The following is a 24,680-nucleotide window of genomic DNA, read 5'->3' as shown; positions in this document are numbered from 1 at the left end:
TTGCTTCTTAATTAATTAAATATGTTAGTTAATTAATGATTAAATTTGGTTGAAATAGCTAAATTAAAATTCTGACAGTTTTTTTACGGACAACACAATATTTCAATACACATGCTAAAAAGACTAATTACTTCAAGGAGAAGGTGTGTCACACAAGAATTTAATTTTTGCATTCAAAATAAAACTTTATACGAAGTGTCTTTAAAGGTGTATTTTGTACTGCATATAGTTTATGACAACGATTTGTCATTTTTACAGAATTGTGAGATTTGCTTTCCGCTTTGCGGGAGTTGGGGAGTTGTGTAGTGTTCTAAAAAACAAATTACATTATAACTTTTTAATATTAATAAAATAAATTAAAAACTAAATAAAATGGACGACAAAGGACGGAAAGTTATCGTTTGCGACAACGGTACCGGCGTAAGTGAACACAAAATTTGTAGACTATTAGAATTTTTAGATAAGCTCTGAATCACGTACGGTTTTCCTTTCGATGTATTACAGTTTGTGAAATGTGGCTTCGCTGGTAGCAATTTTCCGGCATTTATATTCCCTTCCATGGTCGGCAGGCCGATCATACGCGCTGAAAACAAAATAGGAGATATTGATGTTAAGGTAAGTGGAAGACACTTTTTCTCATTATTAAGTTGACAACAATTTTTTTATTGGCCTATTACGAACAAATGAACGTTAATGTAAAGCACATAGAAACCTGAAGGACAAACTTTTGTAACAAAATTAATAAAATCATTTTACCTCTATAAAAATAGTTACAATACTTAAAAGTTTGTAAGCCTTGTTACAGCAAGGAAGACAAAAAGGAATTTCTGTTCATTATTTATAATATTGATCTGTGTTTTCAGGATATTTGTATTGGTGTAAGTAATATAAATACATCTAGGAATGTTTTATTGTTCTAACGTTAATTTTCTTTCTGATGTGTGATGATGATTAAATGCATTATTAACAATTGAAACAACAGTAGATTCTTTTTTTAAACCAAAACAGAGGTTTCATTTAAAAAATTAGTCTGGATTATAAAATATGGAAAGAAAATTCAGGACAAACTGTCTATCGACAGTCTGTTTGCCTATTCCATTGGAAACTAACTGCATGCTATAGGAACTAAAACAATGAGTGTTAGAAGGCTATTAAAAGATTGAGATATGCTTAAGAATTTTAATAGTCTCTTCGTATACTTAAAGAGTCCAGGAATGGGGTTTTGGGAGGCTTAACGACAAAGAGAAGATCTTCCACCGAGCGGGTGATATTGCTCGGTAGACCGATGGTCCGAATGTTGTTGTTCGGAACTTGTATATATGCACTTTATCTTGAAAATGTTGTAAGCGAGATTCAGGCAACTTGCTTTGTATGATGGTTACCTGCCACAGGGTGATAGTGACATCCATGCAAAGCCAGTATTTACCAGATTAGCAGGTTCTGACTTGGAATAGTGAAAACCAAGCATTATATACTTTGTGGCTTTATAAAGATATGAATGAATAGATATCTCAAGCATGAGGTATCCAATTTGTAATAGACTGTTATCTCCAAATAATGTTATCAAATTCTCAGAAGCGCTGTTTGGAGATGAAAACTAGAGAAAAGGGGACTAACATATATTATGTATTAAGTGTGCTTAAAGTGTCTTGTGAATATCTACCGAACTCTACCCTTAAATACGATAATCTTACATGCTGTTTAGTTTTACTCCAATACAATTAAGTTTTAGAATTGAAATCTTCTTTCAAAGATATACATTGGCAAGAGAGTTATACTGTTCACCTAATATAGAGTTTTTACTGAGTAAGCTAGATATGAGAATGTGGATTCTGGTGTATTCTTAATTTGACAAATGAAGTCAAGTGGATGCTACATATTGGAAGAGTAATAAAGTCAAAATCTCATTGATATAATGGTATTCTTATATTATTGCTGCAGAACCAGGTATAACTGGGGTCTCTCTGATATTGATAATGAATATCTACATAGTGTTAGATTTCTTTAACTTCCATAGTCTCTAAACATCTAAGTGATTGTTTGATTTGAATTAATCTAGATATAATTTTTTTTTCAAAAAATCCTTTTCTAAAATTCATTTATTTGTTGAATTTTTTTAGTATTCATGTTCAAGACTATCTGTCCTATGAATAATTGAAACAAATCTTGTCCCAAAAATTGTAAAAATATGATGTTAAAAATAATTACACTACATTTTGAGATTACTCAAACTCAACTTTTATTACTAAAAACACAACTAAAAATGTTGACAAAACAAGGCATGTTTTCATTTTTAACTCGTGTGTGTCTGTTTGTGAGTGTTTGTCTATGTGTAGATTATAAACTAAAACACTTTCTACTGGTGGTAGGACCACTTATGAGTCCGCATGAGTAGGTACCACCGCCCTGCCTATTTCTGCCGTGAAGCAGTAATGCGTTTCGGTTTGAAGGGTGGGGCAGCCGTTGTAACTATACTGAGACCTTAGAACTTGTATCTCAATGTGGGTGGCGCATCTACGTTGTAGATGTCTATGGGCTCCAGTAAATACTTAACACTAGGTGGGCTGTGAGCTCGTCCACCCATCTAAGCAATAAAAAAAAAACACTGTAGTGTTTGACAATTTCGCCTTCTTCTTGACTTTATACCCTGGTTTGTTATTTACTCTCCTGTTAGTGGGAAATTTGCACTCAAAAATAAATAAGTCAAACACACTTTTTTTTTATTGCTTAGATTGGTGTACAAGCACACGGCCCGGCCCACCTTGTGTTAAGTAGTTACCGGAGCCCATAGACATCTACAACGTAAATGCCGTCACCCACCTTGAGACATGACTTCTAAGGTCTTACTTTTAACAGTACAACGGCTGCCCCGCCTTTCATACCGAAACGCATTACTGCTTCACGGCAGAAATAGGCTGGGTGGTGGTACCTACCCGTGCGAACTCACAAGACGTTCTACCAGTAATTTGCTCATAATTCATTATAATGTTATCGTAAAATGAATCGCAGAATCTATTTAGCTACATCACGGGTAACAGTCATAGATATATGTATTTGAAGAGCAAAGCAAATTTACTGTCTAATCTCCCGTAAAAATACATTGAATATCGGAAACTTCTACTTTTACGTTTACTGGTGGTTGGACCTATTGTGAGTCCGCGCGGGTAGGTATCACCACTCTGCCCATTTCTGCCGTGAAGCAGTAATGCGTTTCGGTTTGAAGGGCGGGGCAGCCGTTGTAACTATACTGAGACCTTAGAACTTATATCTCAAGGTGGGTGGCGTATTTACGTTGTAGATGTCTATGGTCTCCAGTAAACACTTAACACCAGGTGGGCTGTGAGATCGTCCACTCATCAAAGCAATAAAAAAAAAAGTCGGAAAGACGAACTTATTTAAATGGAGAATTACATACGCGAAATGCAACCTTAAAAAAATAATAGTTAGTTTTGTCCACTACGACTTGCTTGAACCGCGGGTGAATACCAAACCTTTTTAAGATTGCTAAAATTTGCCTAATGCTATGAATGTCATAATATTTAACAGGACTTGATGGTGGGCGATGAAGCATCCAAACTGCGATCCATGCTTGAAGTTAGCTACCCTATGGAGAATGGGGTGAGTGGAACACGTGCAACTTTTTTTTTAATTGTACCATAAACACAATTTTTTTTTTAAATAGATGGCTCTGGCTACACGGTAGTACACGCATAGCGAAACCGAAGTAACCATTAATTTCATATTTGTTATCAACTCGGATACCTTTCAGGATATTAAAGGAAGATATAAGATACAATAATTTTATAGCTTCCTTTAATATCCTGAAAGGTATCAACTATATATTAAAGGTATAAAATATGGTTTTGGTTGACTGAATGAAGTGTAATAAATAAATAAATAACATATCGACGCTTGAAAGGCACAGTGACTAAGCGACAATGCGTGAACTTTACAGTAGACTAATTTAAAGTTGATATACAAGAAGAAAAAATTTTTTTTAACGAATCTAGCTGTAGTAGAATCTAGCTAGTAGCAGTAGGATTGAAATGATTTTATATAGACCTAGAAATATATTTTTTTGCGCATCGAATATGGTTATTGCCTATCATTTATGTACAAAGCAGTTATTGTCGCTTAATCACGTTTGTCTTTCAAGCGTCGATATGTACAGCTCAACAGTTTAGTGGGAGCATTTTGGTTTGAGAGGGTAACCAAAGCGACATCGGATTGGCTTCCAGGTCGTACGTAATTGGGAGGACATGTGCCACGTGTGGGACTACACATTCGGTCCGAGCAAGATGAACGTAGATCCGAAAGAGACGAAGATTTTGCTCACCGAACCCCCGATGAATCCAACTAAGAATCGAGAGAAAATGATCGAGGTATGTTTTGAGGCGGCTATGAGCGACCGTGAGCTCCCGTGAGCGTTGATGAGCTCCAGTGAGCGTTCGTGAGCATGTTTTTTTTTCTTGTGTCCGGTTAGTGGTCAGCCTCTAAGGTAACCCCGATGTTTATCTTGAGCATCCAATTAAATTTAATAAACAAATAGTTTTATTATGCATATGAAATGTTTGATATCTTAAAGCGGCACATACTGGGGGTGTAATTAATTATTATATCTGTGGGTTTAATCAATTATTCAAGCTAATTTAAAAGATTATTATTTTAAGCTATTTTAAGCGAAAAAAGTGGTTTGGAAATTGTTATTAATTATTAATTAATGAAAACTAAAATCATATATTGCAGAAACCAGTTCATAATAATATGTGTCTAGAGTCACATGTACTAGTCTAATCTATAAAAATAATTAAATCACTTTATTGATTTAAATATCATAAAGGGTTTTACATTTTATTAGTATTATTACAATATTAAACTTAAACGCATGCATTTATATAATTTAATTTAATTCAGGCAGCGTTAATCTAGGTGGAAGAATCCTAATTCTTGTAATAAGTCATCTTAGTTTTGTCTTATAATAAGTTTGTTTCCAGGTGATGTTTGAAAAGTATGAGTTCGACAGCGCTTACGTCGCGATACAAGCTGTGCTCACGTTGTACGCTCAGGGACTGATATCGGGAGTGGTCGTGGACTCGGGTGAGTCCAATAAAGAACGAGGGGGGGGGGGGGCGATAAAAATCTACACATCTATACCTATAAATAAAATTGAAGTGTCTGTTTGTAATATTGAAATAACCTCTTTTTACTACATGCATATGAATATATATACGGTACATACACCAAAATAACATTTTTTACAATTTTTGTCTGTCTGTTTGTTTCGGCTAATCTCTGGAACGGCGGGACCGATTTTGACGAGACTTTCACCGATAGGTGCCTGATGATATAAGGAGTAACTTAGGCAACTTTTTTTAGACTAGCTTCGCCCTGCGGTGCGACAATAACCGCGGGTAACATCGCGGGACTCAGCTATGAGTAATAAAATTTAACGCTTCCGAAGCGAAGCGAGGGCTGGTCGCTAGTAATAAATAAAAATAATTCTTACGGTTTTAACTTCGCGCCTGTTACTTCCATTACTGTTATTATGTCATTTGACTGACACGGTGGTGCAGTGGTTAACGTCTCTGACTGTAGCGCCGAGGGTCGCGGGTTCGATTCTCGCCTTGAGCAAACATTCAACATGATTCAGGTTTATTTGCTCTTTTTCTGGGTGTTTAGCAGAAGCAGTACTTTTTGGAATCTACCACCAGATCGGCATTTTTTTCATTCGCAAGTACCCTCGTTATAATCTTTATGGAGAGGATTCTAAAAACTTGCATTCGAAACACGCTCAGATACCTATTTGGTGTTAAATTTCCATAGACACAATATCGTAATTATTTCCGCAATTCTAGGAGACGGTGTGACGCACATTTGTCCCGTGTATGAAGAGTTTGCGCTGCCTCATCTCACCAGGAGGCTGGACATAGCCGGGCGAGATATCACGAGGTATCTCATCAAAGTGAGTATTTTGGGAACGGTCATCATCATAGTCGGTTGCTCTTGGTAGAGCAGTCGTGGTCGTGTGGAATTCTTGCTTATTAAAGCCTTGACAGATGTTTTCCATAGTGTGCGAACCGAGGTCTGGCGCAGGCACTCATTAAGTGGGGTTTCAGTAAGGTCTTTCACCTGATCAGTCCAGCGCATGGGGATTCGCCCACGATGTCACATACCATTAATAAATATTTACTAACGATCACGCCACTTTAACTGGTCCCGTGCTAAGTTCATAAAGAACTTGTTTTACAGGTACCAGGTAACGGAAATAAATGTAAGATTTTTAGTATACACTTACATATATTTAGTATACATCCATAACCCTGGAAAAGACATTTTATATTTATCATACAAATATCCTCCCTTGGCGGGATTCGAACCCGCGACCCCCTTGTGTAGTGCCCATGTCACTTACCACTACACCAGACGGCCGTTAAATTGACCCTACCCTGAACTACAAGTTTCTCGATAGACTCTGCTGGCCGTCGCGATACGTGTCCAAAATATCTAAGAATCCCGGATCGCACTGTTGACGACCTTTGAGAGATATTTAGTTCTTTTGGGAACGGTAGCTATAAGAAAAAAAAAATGTATGGTAATTGGCTTATTTACTTTTTTTCCCCTACCTATTCCAGTTACCTCGAGGGGTTATTCTAGATTCACCGAACTAGTAGGTGAGCTCGTGGGACTCAAACCTGACGGTCTTTACTATTGTTGCCAGTTTAAAAAAAATTTTAGTTGTCAAATAAGTATTTAATCGGGTTTATATGAAAAATTTTATGGATCGAAGTGAGGTGAAGTTGATTTATTTGAGACTGTAATCCATTGAAATGAAATATAAATGAAACGAGATGAGATGAAATAAAGTCTCAGTGCAACGTAGTGCACGTGAAAGAAATGAAACTTCTTATGCGGGGTGTGGTATTTTGGTTTTCTTCATTTATCATTCTTAAATGAAATTTCTTTTGTAATAGGGAATGAATAAGAGAAATGACTTCTTCACCATTTATAAATGTTTTAAATTATATATTGATTTTTTTTAATCTTTAAAAATATATAGATACATAGTTAATATGTTACTGCCATCTACAGAAGTAATGAGAAACTAATAACAAGCCATTTAGTGGCCGACGCCCGCAAACAAAGTTTGTCTAAGAGAAGCCTAAAGCGCCTAAAGAAGTTTCACTTCAAAAAGCCACATTGTGTTTCCAGTTGCTTCTGCTCCGAGGGTATGCTTTCAATCATTCCGCTGACTTCGAGACGGTGAGGATGATGAAGGAAAAGCTCTGCTACATCGGGTACAACATTGAGCAGGAGCAACGGCTGGCGCTGGAGACCACCGTGCTGGTGGAGCCCTACACGGTGAGTCTGTGGACCACTAGAGACAACTATGTCGAAAAATCTCTAGGACAAGACCGGGACGTACTTAGAATAGCATCCCTATCTCGTTGAGTTATAGGCGATTTACTAGTTCTTTTGAAGTCGTCGTGGCTTAAAAGATGGCCTGCCAATTTTTCTAATGAATTATGTACTTAACGTTCACGATTGACTTCCACGGTGAAGGAATGAGATCGTGTAGTAAAAATCAAAGCCGCAAAATTATAATTTGCGTAATTACTGGTGGTAGGACCTCTTGTGAGTCCGCGCGGGTAGGTACCACCCCGCCCCGTCTATTTCTGCCGTGAGGCAGTAATGCGTTTCGGCTTGAAGGGCGGGGCAGCCGTTGTAACTATACTAGAACCTTAGAACTTATATCTCAAGGTGGGCGGCGCATTTACATTGTAGATACTTCAATAAAGCGGCACAACATGAGAATCCTCTCATCGTGGCCGCCGGTAACTACATTGCCGATCCTGCGGACCAAATGGTAAACTGTCGACGTCGCCCACGACATTACGGATCCTCCCGATCCATTAACGGTGCTTTAGGTACCTCAAGCACCGGTCACCGTCCTCACCGAACCCGTCGCTTGCGACGAAGGGCTCGACGAGTAAATTAACCCACAGACACAGCCCACTGAGTTTCTTGTCGGATCTCCTCAGTGGGTCGCGTTTCCGATCCGGTGGTAGATTCTGCGAAGCACTGCTCTTGCTAGGGCCAGTGTTAGGAACGTCGTCAGGTTTGAGCCCCGTGAGCTCACCTACTAGTTAAAGTTACGCTGATATAGTATCTCTAGACCATCAACTTAGGCAAGTTAAAAAAAAAAGTTGTAGATGTCTATGGGTTCCAGTAACCACTTAACACCAGGGGGGCTGTGAGTTCGTCCACCGTAAAAAAAAGAACTTAGTATCAATATATTATCCCAGTTGCCGGACGGTCGAGTGATCAAGGTGGGGGGCGAGAGGTTTGAGGCGCCCGAGGCTCTGTTCCAGCCGCACCTCATCAACGTGGAGGGGCAGGGCATCGCGGAGCTGGTCTTCAACACCATACAGGTACGGGACCTCTGTCTCTCTCTATCTTCCTCTATCAGCAAACTACATAGGCGTCCATTAAGCGGATATTAATATTTGCTACCATTCAAATCGTATGAAAAGTTCGAGCTATTACTAGTGTTTATATTAGTTGTTCGAGAAGATTTGGGGCGGGGCAGCTTTAAGTGAGAAAAACGGTACACCTCGAAGCGAATGAGGGGGTAGTTATAATACAATTTAAGATAAAAATAAAATTTTAAATGCCCGTATAGGCAGACAAGAATACGGTCCATCTGATGATGGGTGGTCACCGTCACCCATGGACTTCAGACCGCTGTTTACCGTTAAGTACTCTCCGCAAACCTCGTTTGAAGAAGGACATGTCATAGCGCTCGGGAAGCACCGTGGAGGGGAGCTCATTCCATAGCCGGATGGTACGTGGCAGAAAAGATCTCTGGAAACGTAGTGGCTCCTAAATATTTGATCATAAAGCTTTTTTTATATAATTGGTACCCAGGGTCTGGGTTGTTGCCTTGTCTCCAGTGTGGTTCCCGACACCCACGTCACAAGGGGACATCCAAGACGCGTTGTTGAATTGACAATGTTCGCTTCGTTCCAGGCGGCCGACATAGACATGCGCAACGAGCTGTACAAGCACATCGTGCTGTCCGGGGGCTCCACCATGTACCCGGGCCTCCCGTCGCGGCTCGAGCGCGAGATCAAGCAGCTGTATCTGGAGCGGGTGCTGCGGAACGAATGCGATAAGCTATCGGTATGTTTGTGATGAAGTCGCATGACCTTAAGATGTAGGTAGATTCTAGACAGCGGCTTGGCGGCTGCCCCTAGAGTTGCTGAAGTCCATGGGCGACGGTAACCACTCACCATCAGGTGGGCCATATGCTCGTCTGCCTACAAGGGCAATAAAAATGAATAAATAAAAAATATATGAGTGCCGTCATCTGGTCTGCTGGTGTCCCGAAGGAGGCTGTCACCTGCAGACAGCATCCTTAACAAGAGCAAACCATAAAGAGATGCAATATAATTATTGAAGTGAAACTTCTTTAGAATCGTTGTGATTTCAAACTCGATGAAACGAAAAAATAAGTCCATAGAGACACAAACACATAAATGTATAGGATTCAGCCGGCGAGAGAATGAGATAGAACACATTAGACGTTTTCAGTGCAGTGTTTTTTTTTAATACAGCGCCATCTATGATATTTTTTTAATACTAACGTGTGCACGAATCCTCTTGTAGTGAATTTTAATTTAGGATTATAGGTGAAGTTAAAATATCAATTCACAAAAGGCGCTACCTCATACTAAATATAAAAGATGATTTACAATTATTTACTAATGACAAAATTTTTCATATACCTACTTAGACATTTAGGATAATCGTATTTAAATTTTTGAAGGTTTCACTTCTACCACGTGTGAATCGCATCATCATCATCATCCTCCTGCCCTTCTCCCAGTCACCTGGGGTCGGCGCAACATGTTTTCTCCTTCCATACTCTTCTATCGTATACCATTTCTTCGCTCACTCACCTCTTACACATATCGTCTTTCACGCAATCCATCCATTTCTTCTTAGGTCTACCTCTTCCTCTATATCCTTCCACATTCATAGTTAACATTTTCTTACCAACCTCACTTTCGTCTCATCACATGTCCATACCATCCCAAACGCGCACTCCTCAGCTTCTCCGTCACAGATGCCACTTTCAGACTTCCTCTCACATATTCATTCCGCATTCTATTCATTCTCGTTACTCCACACATCCATCGCAACATTCGCATCTCTGCTGCATGCAATCGCCTTTCATCCGCCACTTTAGTGGTCCAGCAAGCTGATCCATACTTTTTTTTTCTATTCCAAACGTAGAAATTTAAGATCAGAGTGGAAGATCCTCCCCGGCGCAAGGACATGGTGTTCATCGGAGGCGCCGTCCTGGCCGAGGTCTGCAAGAACAGGGACAACTTCTGGCTCTCCAGGAACGAGTACCTCGAGCAGGTGCGTACGTCAGACAGTTCCTAGGACTTCGCCCCCCGCGCTCCCACCAAAAAGTCCCCTACATCAAATCTCTAAAAGCTGTTCTAGGGATTGGATTCCAAAAAAATACGAATCTGAGTGTCCTTTTTTACTGGTGGTAGGACCTTTTTTTTTTATTGCCCTTGTAGGCAGACAAGCATACGGCCCACCTGATGGTGAGTGGTTACCGTCGCCCATGGACTTCAGCAATGCCAGGGGCAGAGCCAAGCCGCTGCCTACCTCTTGTGCGTCCGCGCGGGTAGGTACTACCGCCCTGCCTATTTCTGCCGTGAAGCAGTAATGCGTTTCGGTTTGAAGGGTGGAGCAGCCGTTGTAACTATACTGAGACCTTAGAACTTATATCTCGAGGTAGGTGGCGCATTTACGTTGTAGATGTCTATGGACTCCAGTAACCACTTAACATCAGGTGGGCCGTGAGGTCGTCCACTCATATAAGCAATAAAAAAGATTGTATTCAGTTGGACCACTCCACCCTCAGTGGACTACCACGAAGCCACTGAGTCGTTGCAAGATATTCCACTACATTGAGAGAGGTACGACCCTCCCCGTTGAGGATTATGGACGCGGGGAGTGTCTGGTGGCAGAGATATACGGACACGTCGTTAAATTGAGCTTTTTGTTACAGGGACTGTCCTGTCTCAGGAAGCTGGGTCCGCGGGCGAGTTAAGTCACAACGTATTTTTCCACACATTGAATTGACAACATGGAGAACGCTTGGCGCACGACGACCTATACAGATATCGATAGAGTAATAGCTGGCATTAAAACCGGTGACAAGTTTATTGACAGTGGCCATAACGTCCTGGCACACGCTCGCCCGGGTGTAGTGCGCGCTGACATTCACATTGGCAACCGCTTTCCCGCAATCGGTGGTCTTTGTTCAAGGTCTTCAATCGGACTTCAGCATCAGCGCGTTAGCTGGTGCCTACACACCGCACTGACCCTCGAATTATCCTGAATGTTCGCGAACAGTCCGGGCGTTAGTTGTTTGTTAGCGCCGCTATTCGCCAAGAGATGGCGTTAGTTGTCGCCAGCAGTAAAGTACAGTACCCGACGTTAAATGTCGCACATCGACCTTTGTAAAGAAACGATTTACTACGATACAACCTATATGACGTTACTTAGTTTATACTAGTGGTCCCGCAGTAGTCGAAATTCGACTATAATTATTTGAAATTGTAAGTTTGTACACTATTATGATTATATTTTCAAAGACTATTATACTTCTATAATCACAGATTTCGCCTAGACTACACTATAGAAAAATATTAATAAAGACAAACAATATTTAATATATTCTCAATTTGACCACAGACGTCAAGAACAAAAGTTTGACAATAAATAAATAGTATGCATTTTTGTGATTTTGTAGTGCTTACTACAGTTCTGTCGTCCTTTTTTATTTTTCTATCTTATTCTAATAACTTTCAGCGCCTTTTTTAAAATTAACCCTGTTGCTACTGTAGCGCCACCCTTATTTAGCACATTTCAAAGGACACTTTTTCGCACACAGAGACGGTTCTCCTTCCTCTACCCTCCATATCGACTATATTTACAACATTTGCTGGTAACACTGAATTATGTGTCAAATGTCACTTACTTGTCATTGAATTAATTGGATAGGCCACTCTAAAGTGTTACAGGTAATGTCGTACGTACAGACTTCCATTTTGTTCATTCAATGTGTATAAAATATTATTCCATTATAGTGTAATATTGTTTTTATTTAAGATAACGTTTATGTATTGATTATTATGAAATAGACATGATTTTTATTCGTAAATAAATAATTTAAAAAAAGCGTGTTTTTTACTTAAATGTCAAGCTGCCTCGTGGGTTTTTTTTATTGCTTATATGGGTGGACGAGCTCACAGCCCACCTGGTGTTAAGTGGTTACTGGAGTCCATAGACATCTACAACGTAAATGCGCCACCCACTTTGAGATATAAGTTCTAAGGCCTCAAGTATAGTTACAACGGCTACCCCACCCTTCGAACTGAAACGCATTACTGCTTCACGGTAGAAATAGGCAGGGTGGCGGTACCTACCCGTGCGGGTTCACAAGAGATCCTACCACCAGTAAAACACCAGCAACATTAAGTTCTGCCGCTTATTGCTTATGTTGGAGTTGCGTGCGCGTCTGTTCACGCGTCGTGTAGAGATAATTAAAACTAATTATATGGTTTTTTTATCGAGGTGTGAAAAGCGATTTTGTTTAAGCGACATTTTTGCAACATTACAGGAGAGCTATTTAAAGTTTAAAATTGGAAAAATATTATATATTATTTAGCTGTTTCAATGGAGTAAAGTTAATTGAAATTCAATTAAAACATCGAACTGTTGATGCTAATCTATACATAGCTAAAACAAAGTCGCTTTCTCTGTCCCTATATCCGTATGTATTAAATCTTTAAAACTAAGCAACGGATTTTGGTGCGTTTTTTTTAATAGATAGAGTGATTGAAGAGGAAGGTTTATATGTATAATAACATCCATTAAATAGTGGAGAAATCAATAATAAATTACAGTTTCCGAAGCGAAGCGAGAGCGAGTCGCTAGTACTAAATAAAACGCGTATTTAATTACAAAGATAAATGTTGCGTATTACACCGGTCACTCACATGCGTACGAATACGCAAACCCACAAGTGTAGGACGACATTTGCGAATGATTATGCAAAGTTTTCGCTGCATTCGTGGTTTTCCAAGCTGTGTCGGTTTTTTAACAAACATCAAAGCGCGCGAACCTCGAACCTTCGCGTAGTCTCCCACACATTCGCTTGCCCAGTTGCGCCGACGATTGCGAAGGTAACGGACGTATACTATACGCCATTTTCATAGTTCGTGACGTCTACTGTGTAGCGTATCTTCATCAAAAGAAATCCCATAAAAACAGCATGGCTGTCAATGATGTCTGGGAAAGAATTAAAAACTCTTTTTCTCTTCAATGTTCTATTGACGAATTAAAAAGGAGGAGAAATTCGTGAGACATTCGTAAACAAGTGTAGGAGGAAGCGCAAACGGGTTCGCAAATTGAGTATGCGAACCCATTTGCACAGCCGCTAGGTTTGCGAATGAATGTTTGACGGCCCTTCACATGCGCATGTCAGTGGCCGGCATTAAGCGAAATGACGCTTAAACCAAATAGCGTTTCACTCCTCAATATAAGTATAACTAATAATAAATATAAAGAAAACCAGTTACATACTTTATCAAAATTTATTTAAAAATGCAAATACAATTATGAGCGGTATAGATTGCTTATAAAAAAAAAATCGATGTAACATAATATCGATTTTCAATATTCGATACTAAATTTCGACTAAAACTAATCATTTTACGAAAAGCTATAAAAAAGTCAGTCGGTATCACATAAATACAAGTTAAAAAAAACCTATAAGCAGCAGTAAACACACAGAAATAATCCTAATCAACTAATATAATAACGCCGAATTTCGAACTTACAATATCCTTTGTTTATGTTCGAATACATTCTCGAAGTTTCGAGTATTGAGATATTTTCCCCCTTGAATATATTAAAATGAATTAGAATGAATGCGCGGATATTTCTTATCAAGATTACATTTTACAACAACTATTTTTAAGATGTTTTAATAGAAACTAGTGATCCCGCAGTAGTCCAAATTCGACTATAATTAATTGAAATTATAAGTTTCAACATTATTACGGTCCGATTGTTACAGTTTCGCCAAGACTACACTATAGACAAATGCTCGATACTAACCTATTTTCAATTTGACTACAGACTTTAAGCAATAACAAAAGTTTGACAATAAACAAAGAGTATAATGTGTGTGTTTCAAATACATGGAAGTGTGTGTAATGTTTTCTTTATTGATTTAATGTATCTTTTAGGCATTATTTTAAAAAAAATATTAGCTTTGTTCACTTCTTCTCTGTATATTCTCTATAAGTGTGCAAAATTTCATACTCCACCGTCCGCGCAATTTACGTAAAAAGGGAAACAAAGTTTTTGCTTCACGTATTAATATATAGAAATTTAAAAATTATATTCTTATATATAAGAAATTATATTCTTAAGTTCAATGTTGCCAAGAAAATAACAAAAACGAATCCGTATTAACAGATTCAAAAGCCTCTAAGTCAAGGAATTCTCGTTTCAGTATTTGAAATAAATCAAGATTTCACATTTACTTATTTTGCGTGTATTCTAAGTCTTTTTGGTTAGTAAAAACCTCGGTAATGTGTTATCCCGTTATCCTTCGATCAACAATAGTAATAGTTATATAATAAGTTACTTTAGAGTTTTTTGGTCACGTTGCGAGGAAAAAAGGTGACAATCTCGAAAGACTTCTCATCACCGGCAAAGTGGAAGGAAAGAGGCCTAGGGGGCGTAGTCCCATGCGCTGGTCCGATCAGATTAAGACGACTTTGGAATCCAGCATCAATGTCGCTATCCACTGCGCGGAGGACAGAAGTGAATGGAGGAACATAGTCCTAACACCCTCAGCACTGAGGAATACGGCGCACGGAGGGAATAAGTTACTATTGTTGATCGAAGCTGTTATCCAACTATAATCTTTTCGATGATTTATTTACACGGAAGATACTGAACTAACTCGCAGCCAACCAGCTTTCAAATGGTGACGGAAATCATTAGACATCGCGAGTTAATAAAACTAATTGATAATTGCCGTGTAATTGAGAACCGAATTTAGTGAGTGTTTAATAGCTATTTAGATCGTTCTGATGTAAATTCAAAGATACTAAGAGATTATACAAACTGTGTAAAATTTGATAGCTATATAAAACTTGATACTTTTAGAACATATAATTTGTCAAAAATAACACAAATTGAATATTATCACATCCGCGATGCCACGTTATTACGACATAATGAAAAATGTTTTTGTTCCGTGATTAAAATAACTTAATTGCAGCGACATGTTTTATCAATAATATATATAAGAGGGGCTTATAAGTGCGCATTAATTCTCTCAACTAAATCATAAATATATAAAGTGCGATAAAGAACTAAATCATAAAACTTAATCGATTAATATAAAATCGATTATGAAGAAGCCGATTCGGACATCGAATAATCTAAATTGCAACGTTATAAAAAGCTACCTCTAACATCTTATACAAAAATTAGCGCCCTGGAAATTTTAAACTTGAAAGCCTAGCTTACATAATAGCCCAAGGACATACGCATAAGTTAACTCGAAACATTAATTCTAGAATTTTCTAGTACTAAATAATATTCTAACTAGTTTCTTCTAGTGTTATATTTTGACACTTCAATAAATAATTATTACGACTAATCGATACTTACCTAATAAATTAAATTAATTAAAGTGTGTGTTAGTAAAATTTCAAATGTAAAAACATGTTTAATTGGTATCCCGTTTTATTTTAAATTGGGTATACGCAATTATTTTATAGGGCACACGCTAAATGCTATCGGGTTAACGCAAAATATAGGTGATATCCACAATCCATAAGTACGTGTTTCCCCATGTCAATTAGGCACAGGGAACATAGCCTATACAACCAAATATTATTTAACTGTCTGTTATTAGAAAGATTAAATGTAATACATAATTAAATTAAGTTAATTGAGAAACCACATACCATTTGTGGGATGTAATTAAAAAAAAAACACTCTGATAATGACGGAAGTTCACTGAAAGTACAATTTTTATTTTGATAGAACTAAAAAAAAACCTATTTCCAGCCATTTCATTTTATTTCCCCATAATTGTCTACTCCCACACGACGAACGGTTAATAAATAGGTCGGCATTATTACACTTTTGAGCTATAAGGAACAAACACTAAATTACAAAATTAAACAATTCACATGCATTCACTTTGCTACCGGACGCTCCCGCCAAAAAGTAACCTAACCTATAAACAATAAAAATACGCACACACAAGCCGTAGATTTAAAAAAAATACTTTAACGAGAGATCTTAATCAGAACATTATTGTAAATACACGTTTTCAAGACACAGTCTTTTAATATAACCTAAATCAATTAGATTCTAGATTCATTAATCAATCTTAAATCAGTAGCACGGATTCGGGATAATGCAACAATATACAATCATTTCATGTTTATTGTAAATCGACACTAAGCAATGACACTTGTCCAAACATCGTTTAACAATTAGAATATTAAAATGAAAATATATTAGATGTAATTGATTTTGCTTTCCGAACATATATTTGAGGTACACCATAATGAATTGGCTTCAAAACGTATGTGAAGGTGCAATCGATTTTAGAATTGAGTTAAAAACTAAAATAACTTACCTAATTTGAAACTTAGCTTAATAAATGCAATTTCTGGTCACTTAGAAATGTACAAATTTAATAATTACTCCTTTCAAACGTTAATTATAATCAAGTGGATATCATTTTGAACTTACATTAATAAGATTGTAGCAGTCATTTATTTTTAAAAAGTTCCGCTACTCGACGCAAGATGGCGTTGTTTTGATAAAGCGATTTGCTTACGAATTTCAGACCAAGTTAAAAACTATCAACGTGTTTTTTTTTCTCAAACATCAAGTACCTATAATTACGCCTAACGCTAGTTATACATCTAACCTAAAAACTAACATTCATTGAAAAGGACGAAAAAATGGACGTACATTAAAAAAAAAAAACTTATACTAATTCCTAAAATCAGTCTTAAATGTCTAATCTAAATATTTACATACATTTTTATGGCAGTTTTACTTAGCTGACGTCGTCTTGTTTACTAACTAAGATTACTGAGCGAGTAGAATTTTATTTATTTGAATCCGTGTACAGATATTTGAAGGAGATTTATATAGTATCATAGACTTATCCGGGACTTGTTTGAGAAACAATCTCACTCACAGCGAGCGACTAACTAAACGAGATTAACCGTCTTAATTTTGAAGTCCCTTTTTTTAAGGAATTTTGACCTGGTAACTAAGACCTTTGGGTCAAGTCTAATTTTAATCATAATGAAAACTTTTTTTTTATATGAAGAATGATATTATGAAATGAAATGAAGTTGATTAATATGAAACATGGCATGAAATGAAATGAGATGAGATGATATGGGATGAAAAATCTCAGTAAAATGGTGGTCATTTACTGAGATTTTTTCGAGGATCCCGAGAAGTTACATTCAGAGGCTTTGTTTCATTTTCCAAAAGTCCATTTTGAAGTCCAAATACTAATTATAACCCTCAAACTCTCAAATTTAGACGAGAATGCAAACAAACTAGATTGTGGCAACTCTTGAAATTTTAAATTCTACTCACTCCAAATTACTATTTATTACACTAATACAAACTTAGCGATTCATTAAAAATAAACGCTTATTAGTAACACAGTTATTAAAATACATTATATTATAAAGTAAAAAAAAAAAAGTCTTACTTTCTCTAAATTATTTAATAGTTTTAGTTTTAATAGTGTTTGATTATTTTAACGGAGCTTGGAGGGTGGCCATTCACCCCTTTGGCATAGTGCCACAATTCCAAGGAGTATCCCTGAAATCTTCCACGAGTATCGGGATACTTGGGGTCGACATTTCGAGCGATGTCCAATTTCGGAGTCACTTGGAAGGACAAGCCAAGTTGGCGTCCAAAATGCTGGGAGTCCTCAAAAGAGCGGTGCGGCACTTCACGCCTGGACAAGGACTTTTGCTTTATAAAGCACAAGTCCGGCCTCGATAATCGATTTTTTATTATTGCCCTTGTAGGCAGACGAGCGTACGGCCCAACTGATAGTAAGTGATTACTGTCGCCCATGGACTTCAGCAATGTCAGGGGCAGAGCCAAGCTGCTGCCTACAATATGTGCCAAAATCTGCCTATGTGCTGATAATATAATTTAAATTCGTTACTAAAGTTCTCTTACTGAGCTAAAGTTTCTGGTGGGGGTTCAAAGGAGACACGCTATCCCTTTCTCGCAATCTTTGCTCTCTGTCTAGCGTAAAAATAAAACATTTTTTCTTATTTCTTAACAGATCAAATATTAAAGTTTCATGATGACGATCAATTTGAGGCAGCAATAAGGAATTATTGACTGAAATATGATGAAAGAATCGTCACACCAATCCATATGAAAAAGTGTTCTGCAAAAATCGGAGAGGATATTGATATCTGTGAAATTATTATTTCTTATGTCACTATTAGTTTTAGCGAATTCGTTTCTCTAAATTAATTTACATACAAACTCGTTTAATTATTATTATAAATCGTTGTAAATGCATCAAAATGACTATGTTACGAAGCTTAATTGAATTCCTAAATATTACTTAACTATAAAGTTTAAATAATAATATTTTACACGCAATAATTGAGTTTTTTGGCGAAATCGTGTAATACTGATTTCCTATTTTGATACCAGTACCCAGTGACGTCACAACATGGCCGCGGTACGGTTTGCAAAACTCAATGTTTTTTTCTTAGCTGAACCGAAAGTGAGAACAGGAATATAATTTTATAAATATATAATATAATTTAATGAGACCTTGCTGTGACGTCACTGTATGACATATACATTACTATTATTTAATTACAAAATACAAAAGTCCTTGCATACTGTAAAAGGTCTCGTGGACGAAGCCCCATGCGCTGGGCTGATCAGGTGAAAGACCTTACTAAAACCCCACTTAACGAATGCGTGCGCCAAGCCTCAGTTCGCAAACTATGGAGAGCAACTGTCACGGCTTTAATAAACAAGGATTCCACATGACCATAACTGCTCTGCCAAGAGTAACAGACTATGATGATGATGATGATGAAGATAGTTACTTTAATTGTGGCGGTCTGCCCAAAAGTGACCTAACCCACAATTTTTCATATTCGTGCTTATATGAGGCCGTCGGCGCAAAAGTGGCCTAACCCACATTTTTTTTTATATTCAAGCTTATATGTATATTGGAATTTATTTAAAATATAATAAAATTTGATGCAAAACCGACCTATCCATAGTAGTTTCACCCATAGATAACAGATAGCTTTGTAAACATTATTTTTGCAAAACAATATTTTTGTATTGTTTTTTTGCTTACTCAAATTCAAATTCATGAAAATTCAAAGCTAATTGCCTCCATACTAACTATGGTAAGTTTAGGCCACTTTTGCGCTGACGGCCTCATTTATATTGCAATTTATTTAAAACATTATAAATTTTCAAAGTAAAACCGGCCTATCCCTATTTTGACCCCTAGATAACAGATGGCGGTGTGAACATTATTTCGCGCGTATTTTTGCCTACGAAGCAGTTTAAAAGTAAATTCGCACCTCATTATCTCCATACTATTAGGTAAGATTAGGCCACTTTTACGGTGATAGCCTCAATTATCCTCGTCCGTCTTCTGAGATTTCGTTGAAGCGTTTTCTGATGTGGTCTCCTGTAGGACAATGTTGATCTCTTCACAGACCTCCGCGAACTGCGGGCGATCCGTTGGCGACTGGCTCCAACAGCGTTTCTGGTGGAAAGCAAACACTCCTCATCATCATCACGGGTCACCGTCAGCCAGTCAGGATGGTGACCCGATGATGCCACTTCCGCGAGCTCTTGACTCTTTTTTATATAATACTTAGATGGTTGGACGCAGGGCGGGATCGATGGAGACAGCTGGTTGACGGAATCGGGCGGAGTCACGATTCTCAGCAGTGAGGGACCGATCGAAGAGAGAGAGATGGTTGGACGAGCACACAGCCCACCTGGTGTTAAGTGGTTACTGGAGCCCATAGACATCTACGACGTAAATGCGCCACCAACCTTGAGGTATAGGTAAGTTCTAAAGTCTCATAGTTACAACGGCTGCCCCACCCTTCAAATCGAAACGCATTACTGCTTCACGGCCGAAATAGGCAGGGCGGTGGTACCTACCCGCGCGGACTCATAAGAGGTCCTACCACCAATTCAATTTCGAATATTTTTGGAAATTGTACACTTTTAATGTGAAAAGACGATCTGGTGAAGCGCACCACCACCCTGCCAAGAGTGCAAATTACTGATAAGAGCAGCTGCAGAGAGATGTACGTTGAGAACTCACAAGTATGTCGGCAACCGATTGTGGCATGGAGGCTGGCACGCTCCACTCCAGCGCCCCGGTCTTCAGCCGATCCAGCACCGAGCTATCGTTCAGTTTCGCAAAAGGCAGCTCGGCTTGCGTGTACATCTGGAACGAAGGAAACCTGAAGTGTGGACAGCCTTATCTGGTCTCGAGCAGTCCACGGATAGCCTCCATCGAGACTGATTTGTTATTCATTCATTTAACAATTCTTTCGTAATTAGGGCCCATAGACTGATCACGTTCGAAAGATCAGGAGGAGCATACAGAATCAACATTCAAGATTTACTCTCTCTAGAGACGTGCCATTGATTTGGTAATACGCATCCGCGTTAAGGACCTAAGTCCTATGTCAATAGATAAATTTACATGACTAGCTGACCCGGCAGACTTTGTAATACCTCAATCGATAAATAAAGACCTAAACTTTTGTATAAAATAAACTTAAAACAAACAAAAGGATTCCGTCCGACGGGAGACACATCAAAGGAAAAACAAAATTGTTATTTTTATTTAATTCCGAGCATTTTTATATGTATCTACCTTTTGAACCTTCTTTGGACTTCCATTCAAGACTAAAATTAGCCAAATCGGTCCAGCCGTTTTCGAGTTAAATTCAGCGAGACTAACGAACAGCAATTCAATTTTATAGTTATATATTTTTATAATTTAATTTATATTAGATAGATAAATTACTTCGACCAGACTAAGATAAGCCGGATAAATAAAAACCGCACTCACCTCCCACACGGTGGCGGCGTACATGTAAACATCTGATTTGGTTGAGTAGTCTCCTTCAAGGACCACTTCTAGCGGACACCAACGGAGAGGGATCACCTGGAATGTAATATACAGTAGATTGGGGGGAATTGAGGCTAGAGTTAGAACAGAGTTAGAGACAAATCTGGGATGTCACAATACTTTTGCTGAGTTGTTAGATTTAACTTTGTTGAACTGAAAATGACTTTTATTTAGTGTTTAAGAATATTAAACAGTTTAATTTAGTCATCAGAGCTTTGTAACTCATTAAAGATATTAAAAAGTCAATTACCTAAAGTTGTGTATCTACCTAACAACTAAATAGTGTCAGCCCTATCGAAAAACTCTATTGTCCCCATACGTAACCCGATTCACCCCAAAGCCAAGGGGAACCGGGTCAAGCTAGTTTTTTCAATTTTTGTGTATATTTTTTAATTAACTATGTACAATAACGCATCGTATATAAAAAATTTTACCCCGGAACCGTTTTAATCTCAATTTTAATGGTATTACCCTAAGAAAAATCATTGAAAATTTGTATTGGATTTGGAAAGGGTTCCGATTCCCCCCAATCTACGTTATCGGATATAAATATTTTGTTGGGTCTTTTACAGTCCAGTAGTTGGTGATCAACTTAAAGGGTAATAATGACTTCTTCTTTCTCCACATCATGTGGAGTAGGCACGGCATATCCACTCATCATGCTGCATAGGGATTTGGCACGAGTTGGCCATATCTCCAGTAGTATATCAATTGCAACGTGCCATAGAGACAACAATATAATTTCAGTAATCATTAAGGTCTCACTTTTAACAGTAAAACGCATACCCCGCTCTTCAAACCGAAACGCATTACTGCTTCAAGGCATAAATAGGCAGAGCGGTGGTACCTACCCGCGCGGACTCACAAGAGGTCCTATACTACGAGTAATTACGCAAACTATAATTTTGCGGGTTTGATTTTTATTACACGATGTTATACCTTCACCGTGGAAGTCAATCGTGAACATTAGTTAAGTACGTATTTTATTACAATTTTTTTTACCTGGTTGCGGGAATCGAACGCTGGCACTGTCGCGTCGCTTAGTACACATACACCGGGCGTCTTATCCTTCAGGCCGCGACGTAGCCTAACGACTACCGGTACGTACCTGGTCGTGCAGCTTGTAGTACTCGCGAGACAGCGGCCCGCGGGTCAGGGCCGGGCAGGACAGCTTCAGCTGAAGCTTCGACGTTATGAGACAGTTTCGGGCGGCTATGTCCCTGCGAACACAGCGATGGTTGTGAGAAACGCGATCACGTGTGACTAGCAGCCATCATATAACTATAGAGGGTAGAAGTAAGGAGAACCGTCTCTGTGTGTGAAAAAGTGTCCGTTAAAATCTGCTAAATAAGGGTGGCGCTACTGTAGCAACCGGGTAAATTTAAAAAAAGGCGCGAAAGTTATTAGAATAAGATAGAAAAATACAAAAAAGACAAAAGAACTGTAAGCACTACAAAATCACAAAAAGCATTTTATTTTAATGCTGATAAGAAAATGCAATCGATGTCTCCACGTTTTACCACAGCAATAATTTTTTTTTATATTGACGAAATTAGTTTGGACTAGGTAAACATGTGAGGTCTTGTATATTACACTGTCACTAGCTACTCTAGTAATTAAACAGATTAAATTTCCTAACCCACGATATTTCAATCAGTTAAGAACTGCTCAATTCATACCATACCCTGTGCCTATGCTAGCGCCATTCTGGAGGATTTTTTAACTGTTATTTAGGGCTGAAAGTGGGACACTTTTTCAAGCTTCTCCCATATAAGACGGTTCTCCTTACCTCTACCCTCCATACATACAACACAAGATATTTGACAGATGTTTGAATCTCGATTACGACATTTTCAAGATAAGCTTGCATACATACAAGTTCCGAAAACAACATTCGGACCGTCGGTCTACCGAGCAATATTCACACGCTCGGTGGAAGATCTTCCATTCACCGTGATCCTCACAAAGCGAACTATGGTATTAATATGTCGCAGTCTCAGTAAATATTGTCAATCGAGTTTAGTCTGAAACGTCAAGTATTTAATTTGGGTAAGGTCGATGCGGCGATGGCAACACCAGTTTTCGACGCTTTGACGTTTGAGGCTGTTTGACAGTTGACGTTTGAAGTATACTTTTACGGTACAGAAGGGATCGGTATCATTCTGAAGGGACTTTTTGGCGGGAACGCGAAGAGTGAAGTTATGTGATTTGTTTTATTTTGTCTATTTAGTGTTTCTTCGGGTTTAAATCTGGAATAACGGTGGTTTATTTACTGTTTAGTATCTGTGAAAGTGCAAATGTGAGAAAATGAAACAAAGCCGCTGAACGTGACTTCTAGGGCTCTTCCAAAAAATCCACCGAAAAAGTTGAGACTTCAGTAAATGACCACCATTTTACTGAAGATTATATTTTATCCCATATTATCTCATCTCATTTCATGTAATTTCATCCCAGTTGATTAATGTCTCAAATTAATTATCTTCGTTTCATTTCATTTCACTCTATATTCAGCCCGCCTGGTGTTAAGTGGTTACTGGAGCCCATAGACATCTACGACGTAAATAGGCAGGGCGGTGGTACCTACCCGTGCGGACTCACAACACGTCCTACCATCAGTAATTATGCAAATTATAATTTGGCGGGTTTAGTTTTTCCACAAGTACGGGTGCTGCGATTAGCGCACGTGTAGTAGTGGCGGCGTACCTGTGCGTGAGGCGGTGCCCGGCGAGGTGCGCCGCCGCGGCCGCCAGGTGCGCCGCCAACAACGCCAGATGCGGAGGGCGGAGCGCCGGGGGGCGGGGGGAAGAGGCGCCCGCATCCTCTTCCGGGTCGGGGCCGCGGGTCGCCAGCAGGAAGCTCTTCAGATCTCCCTAACATACAATAGAGGTTCATGGTAACGCGATGCGGTACTTCTGATATATTTATTATATTCCTAAGGACAAATATCGTTGACTACAATTTGTTAATGTCTATGGAACGAGCTGAACACAGAGAGTCTTATCTTCATCTTGTCAAATGCCAGTAAATGCCAACGGAGCTTCATGAATACTGGAATGACGTCACGATTCGTGTGCACGGCACCCCAAACGTACGTGATCAACCCCAACATTAGTTGCAGCTGTGGGATATCCCCGTGGCTGTGACCTTCCAAACGAAGTCCAAACAGAATCAGCTACTGTTCAAATTCACATTGCACATTGAAAAGTGTAATGTCATATCAAAATCCTATAAGGCAAGTTTGAGGGTGAAATTTTAAACTCGCTCGAGGGCGATGACCCCAAATGTCAATTGCTTTTAACCGACTTAAAAAAATAGTGGTCTCATTTCGACTGTATTTTTTTCTTATAAACCTTACTTCACA

At 38.5% G+C, this 24,680-nt stretch overlaps 2 protein-coding genes across 2 annotated transcripts in view; one reads left to right on the top strand and one right to left on the bottom strand.

Moving 5' to 3' along the window:
- Window positions 1-192: 192 nt before the first annotated feature.
- On the top strand, window positions 193-12,175 carry LOC101740851 (actin-related protein 2). Its single transcript, XM_021353431.3, has 11 exons — window positions 193-420; window positions 505-615; window positions 3,547-3,618; window positions 4,239-4,382; window positions 4,995-5,097; window positions 5,856-5,962; window positions 7,210-7,359; window positions 8,304-8,429; window positions 9,028-9,180; window positions 10,297-10,425; window positions 11,090-12,175. The coding sequence occupies exons 1-11, from the start codon at window positions 373-375 to the stop codon at window positions 11,129-11,131; spliced, it is 1,185 nt and encodes a 394-aa protein (XP_021209106.1). The 5' UTR covers window positions 193-372; the 3' UTR covers window positions 11,132-12,175.
- Window positions 12,176-13,668: 1,493 nt separating this feature from the next.
- Window positions 13,669-24,680, bottom strand: part of LOC101742691 (tyrosine-protein kinase-like otk) — a 52,130-nt gene continuing 41,118 nt past the window's right edge. The window contains exons 13-17 of the mRNA XM_038019960.2: window positions 24,023-24,189; window positions 22,428-22,539; window positions 21,260-21,355; window positions 20,501-20,626; window positions 13,669-19,927 (exon numbers count right to left, since the gene is read on the bottom strand). Coding sequence (XP_037875888.1) covers window positions 19,793-19,927; window positions 20,501-20,626; window positions 21,260-21,355; window positions 22,428-22,539; window positions 24,023-24,189 — 636 coding nt within the window. The 3' untranslated portion in view covers window positions 13,669-19,792. The remainder of the gene's footprint in view (window positions 19,928-20,500; window positions 20,627-21,259; window positions 21,356-22,427; window positions 22,540-24,022; window positions 24,190-24,680) is intronic.

This window comes from Bombyx mori, chromosome 24 (genome assembly GCF_030269925.1).
Source record: "Bombyx mori chromosome 24, ASM3026992v2".
Classification (NCBI taxonomy): domain Eukaryota; kingdom Metazoa; phylum Arthropoda; class Insecta; order Lepidoptera; family Bombycidae; genus Bombyx; species Bombyx mori.
Note: the sequence above shows the minus strand (reverse complement) of the source record. Positions and strands in the feature narration are given on the sequence as shown.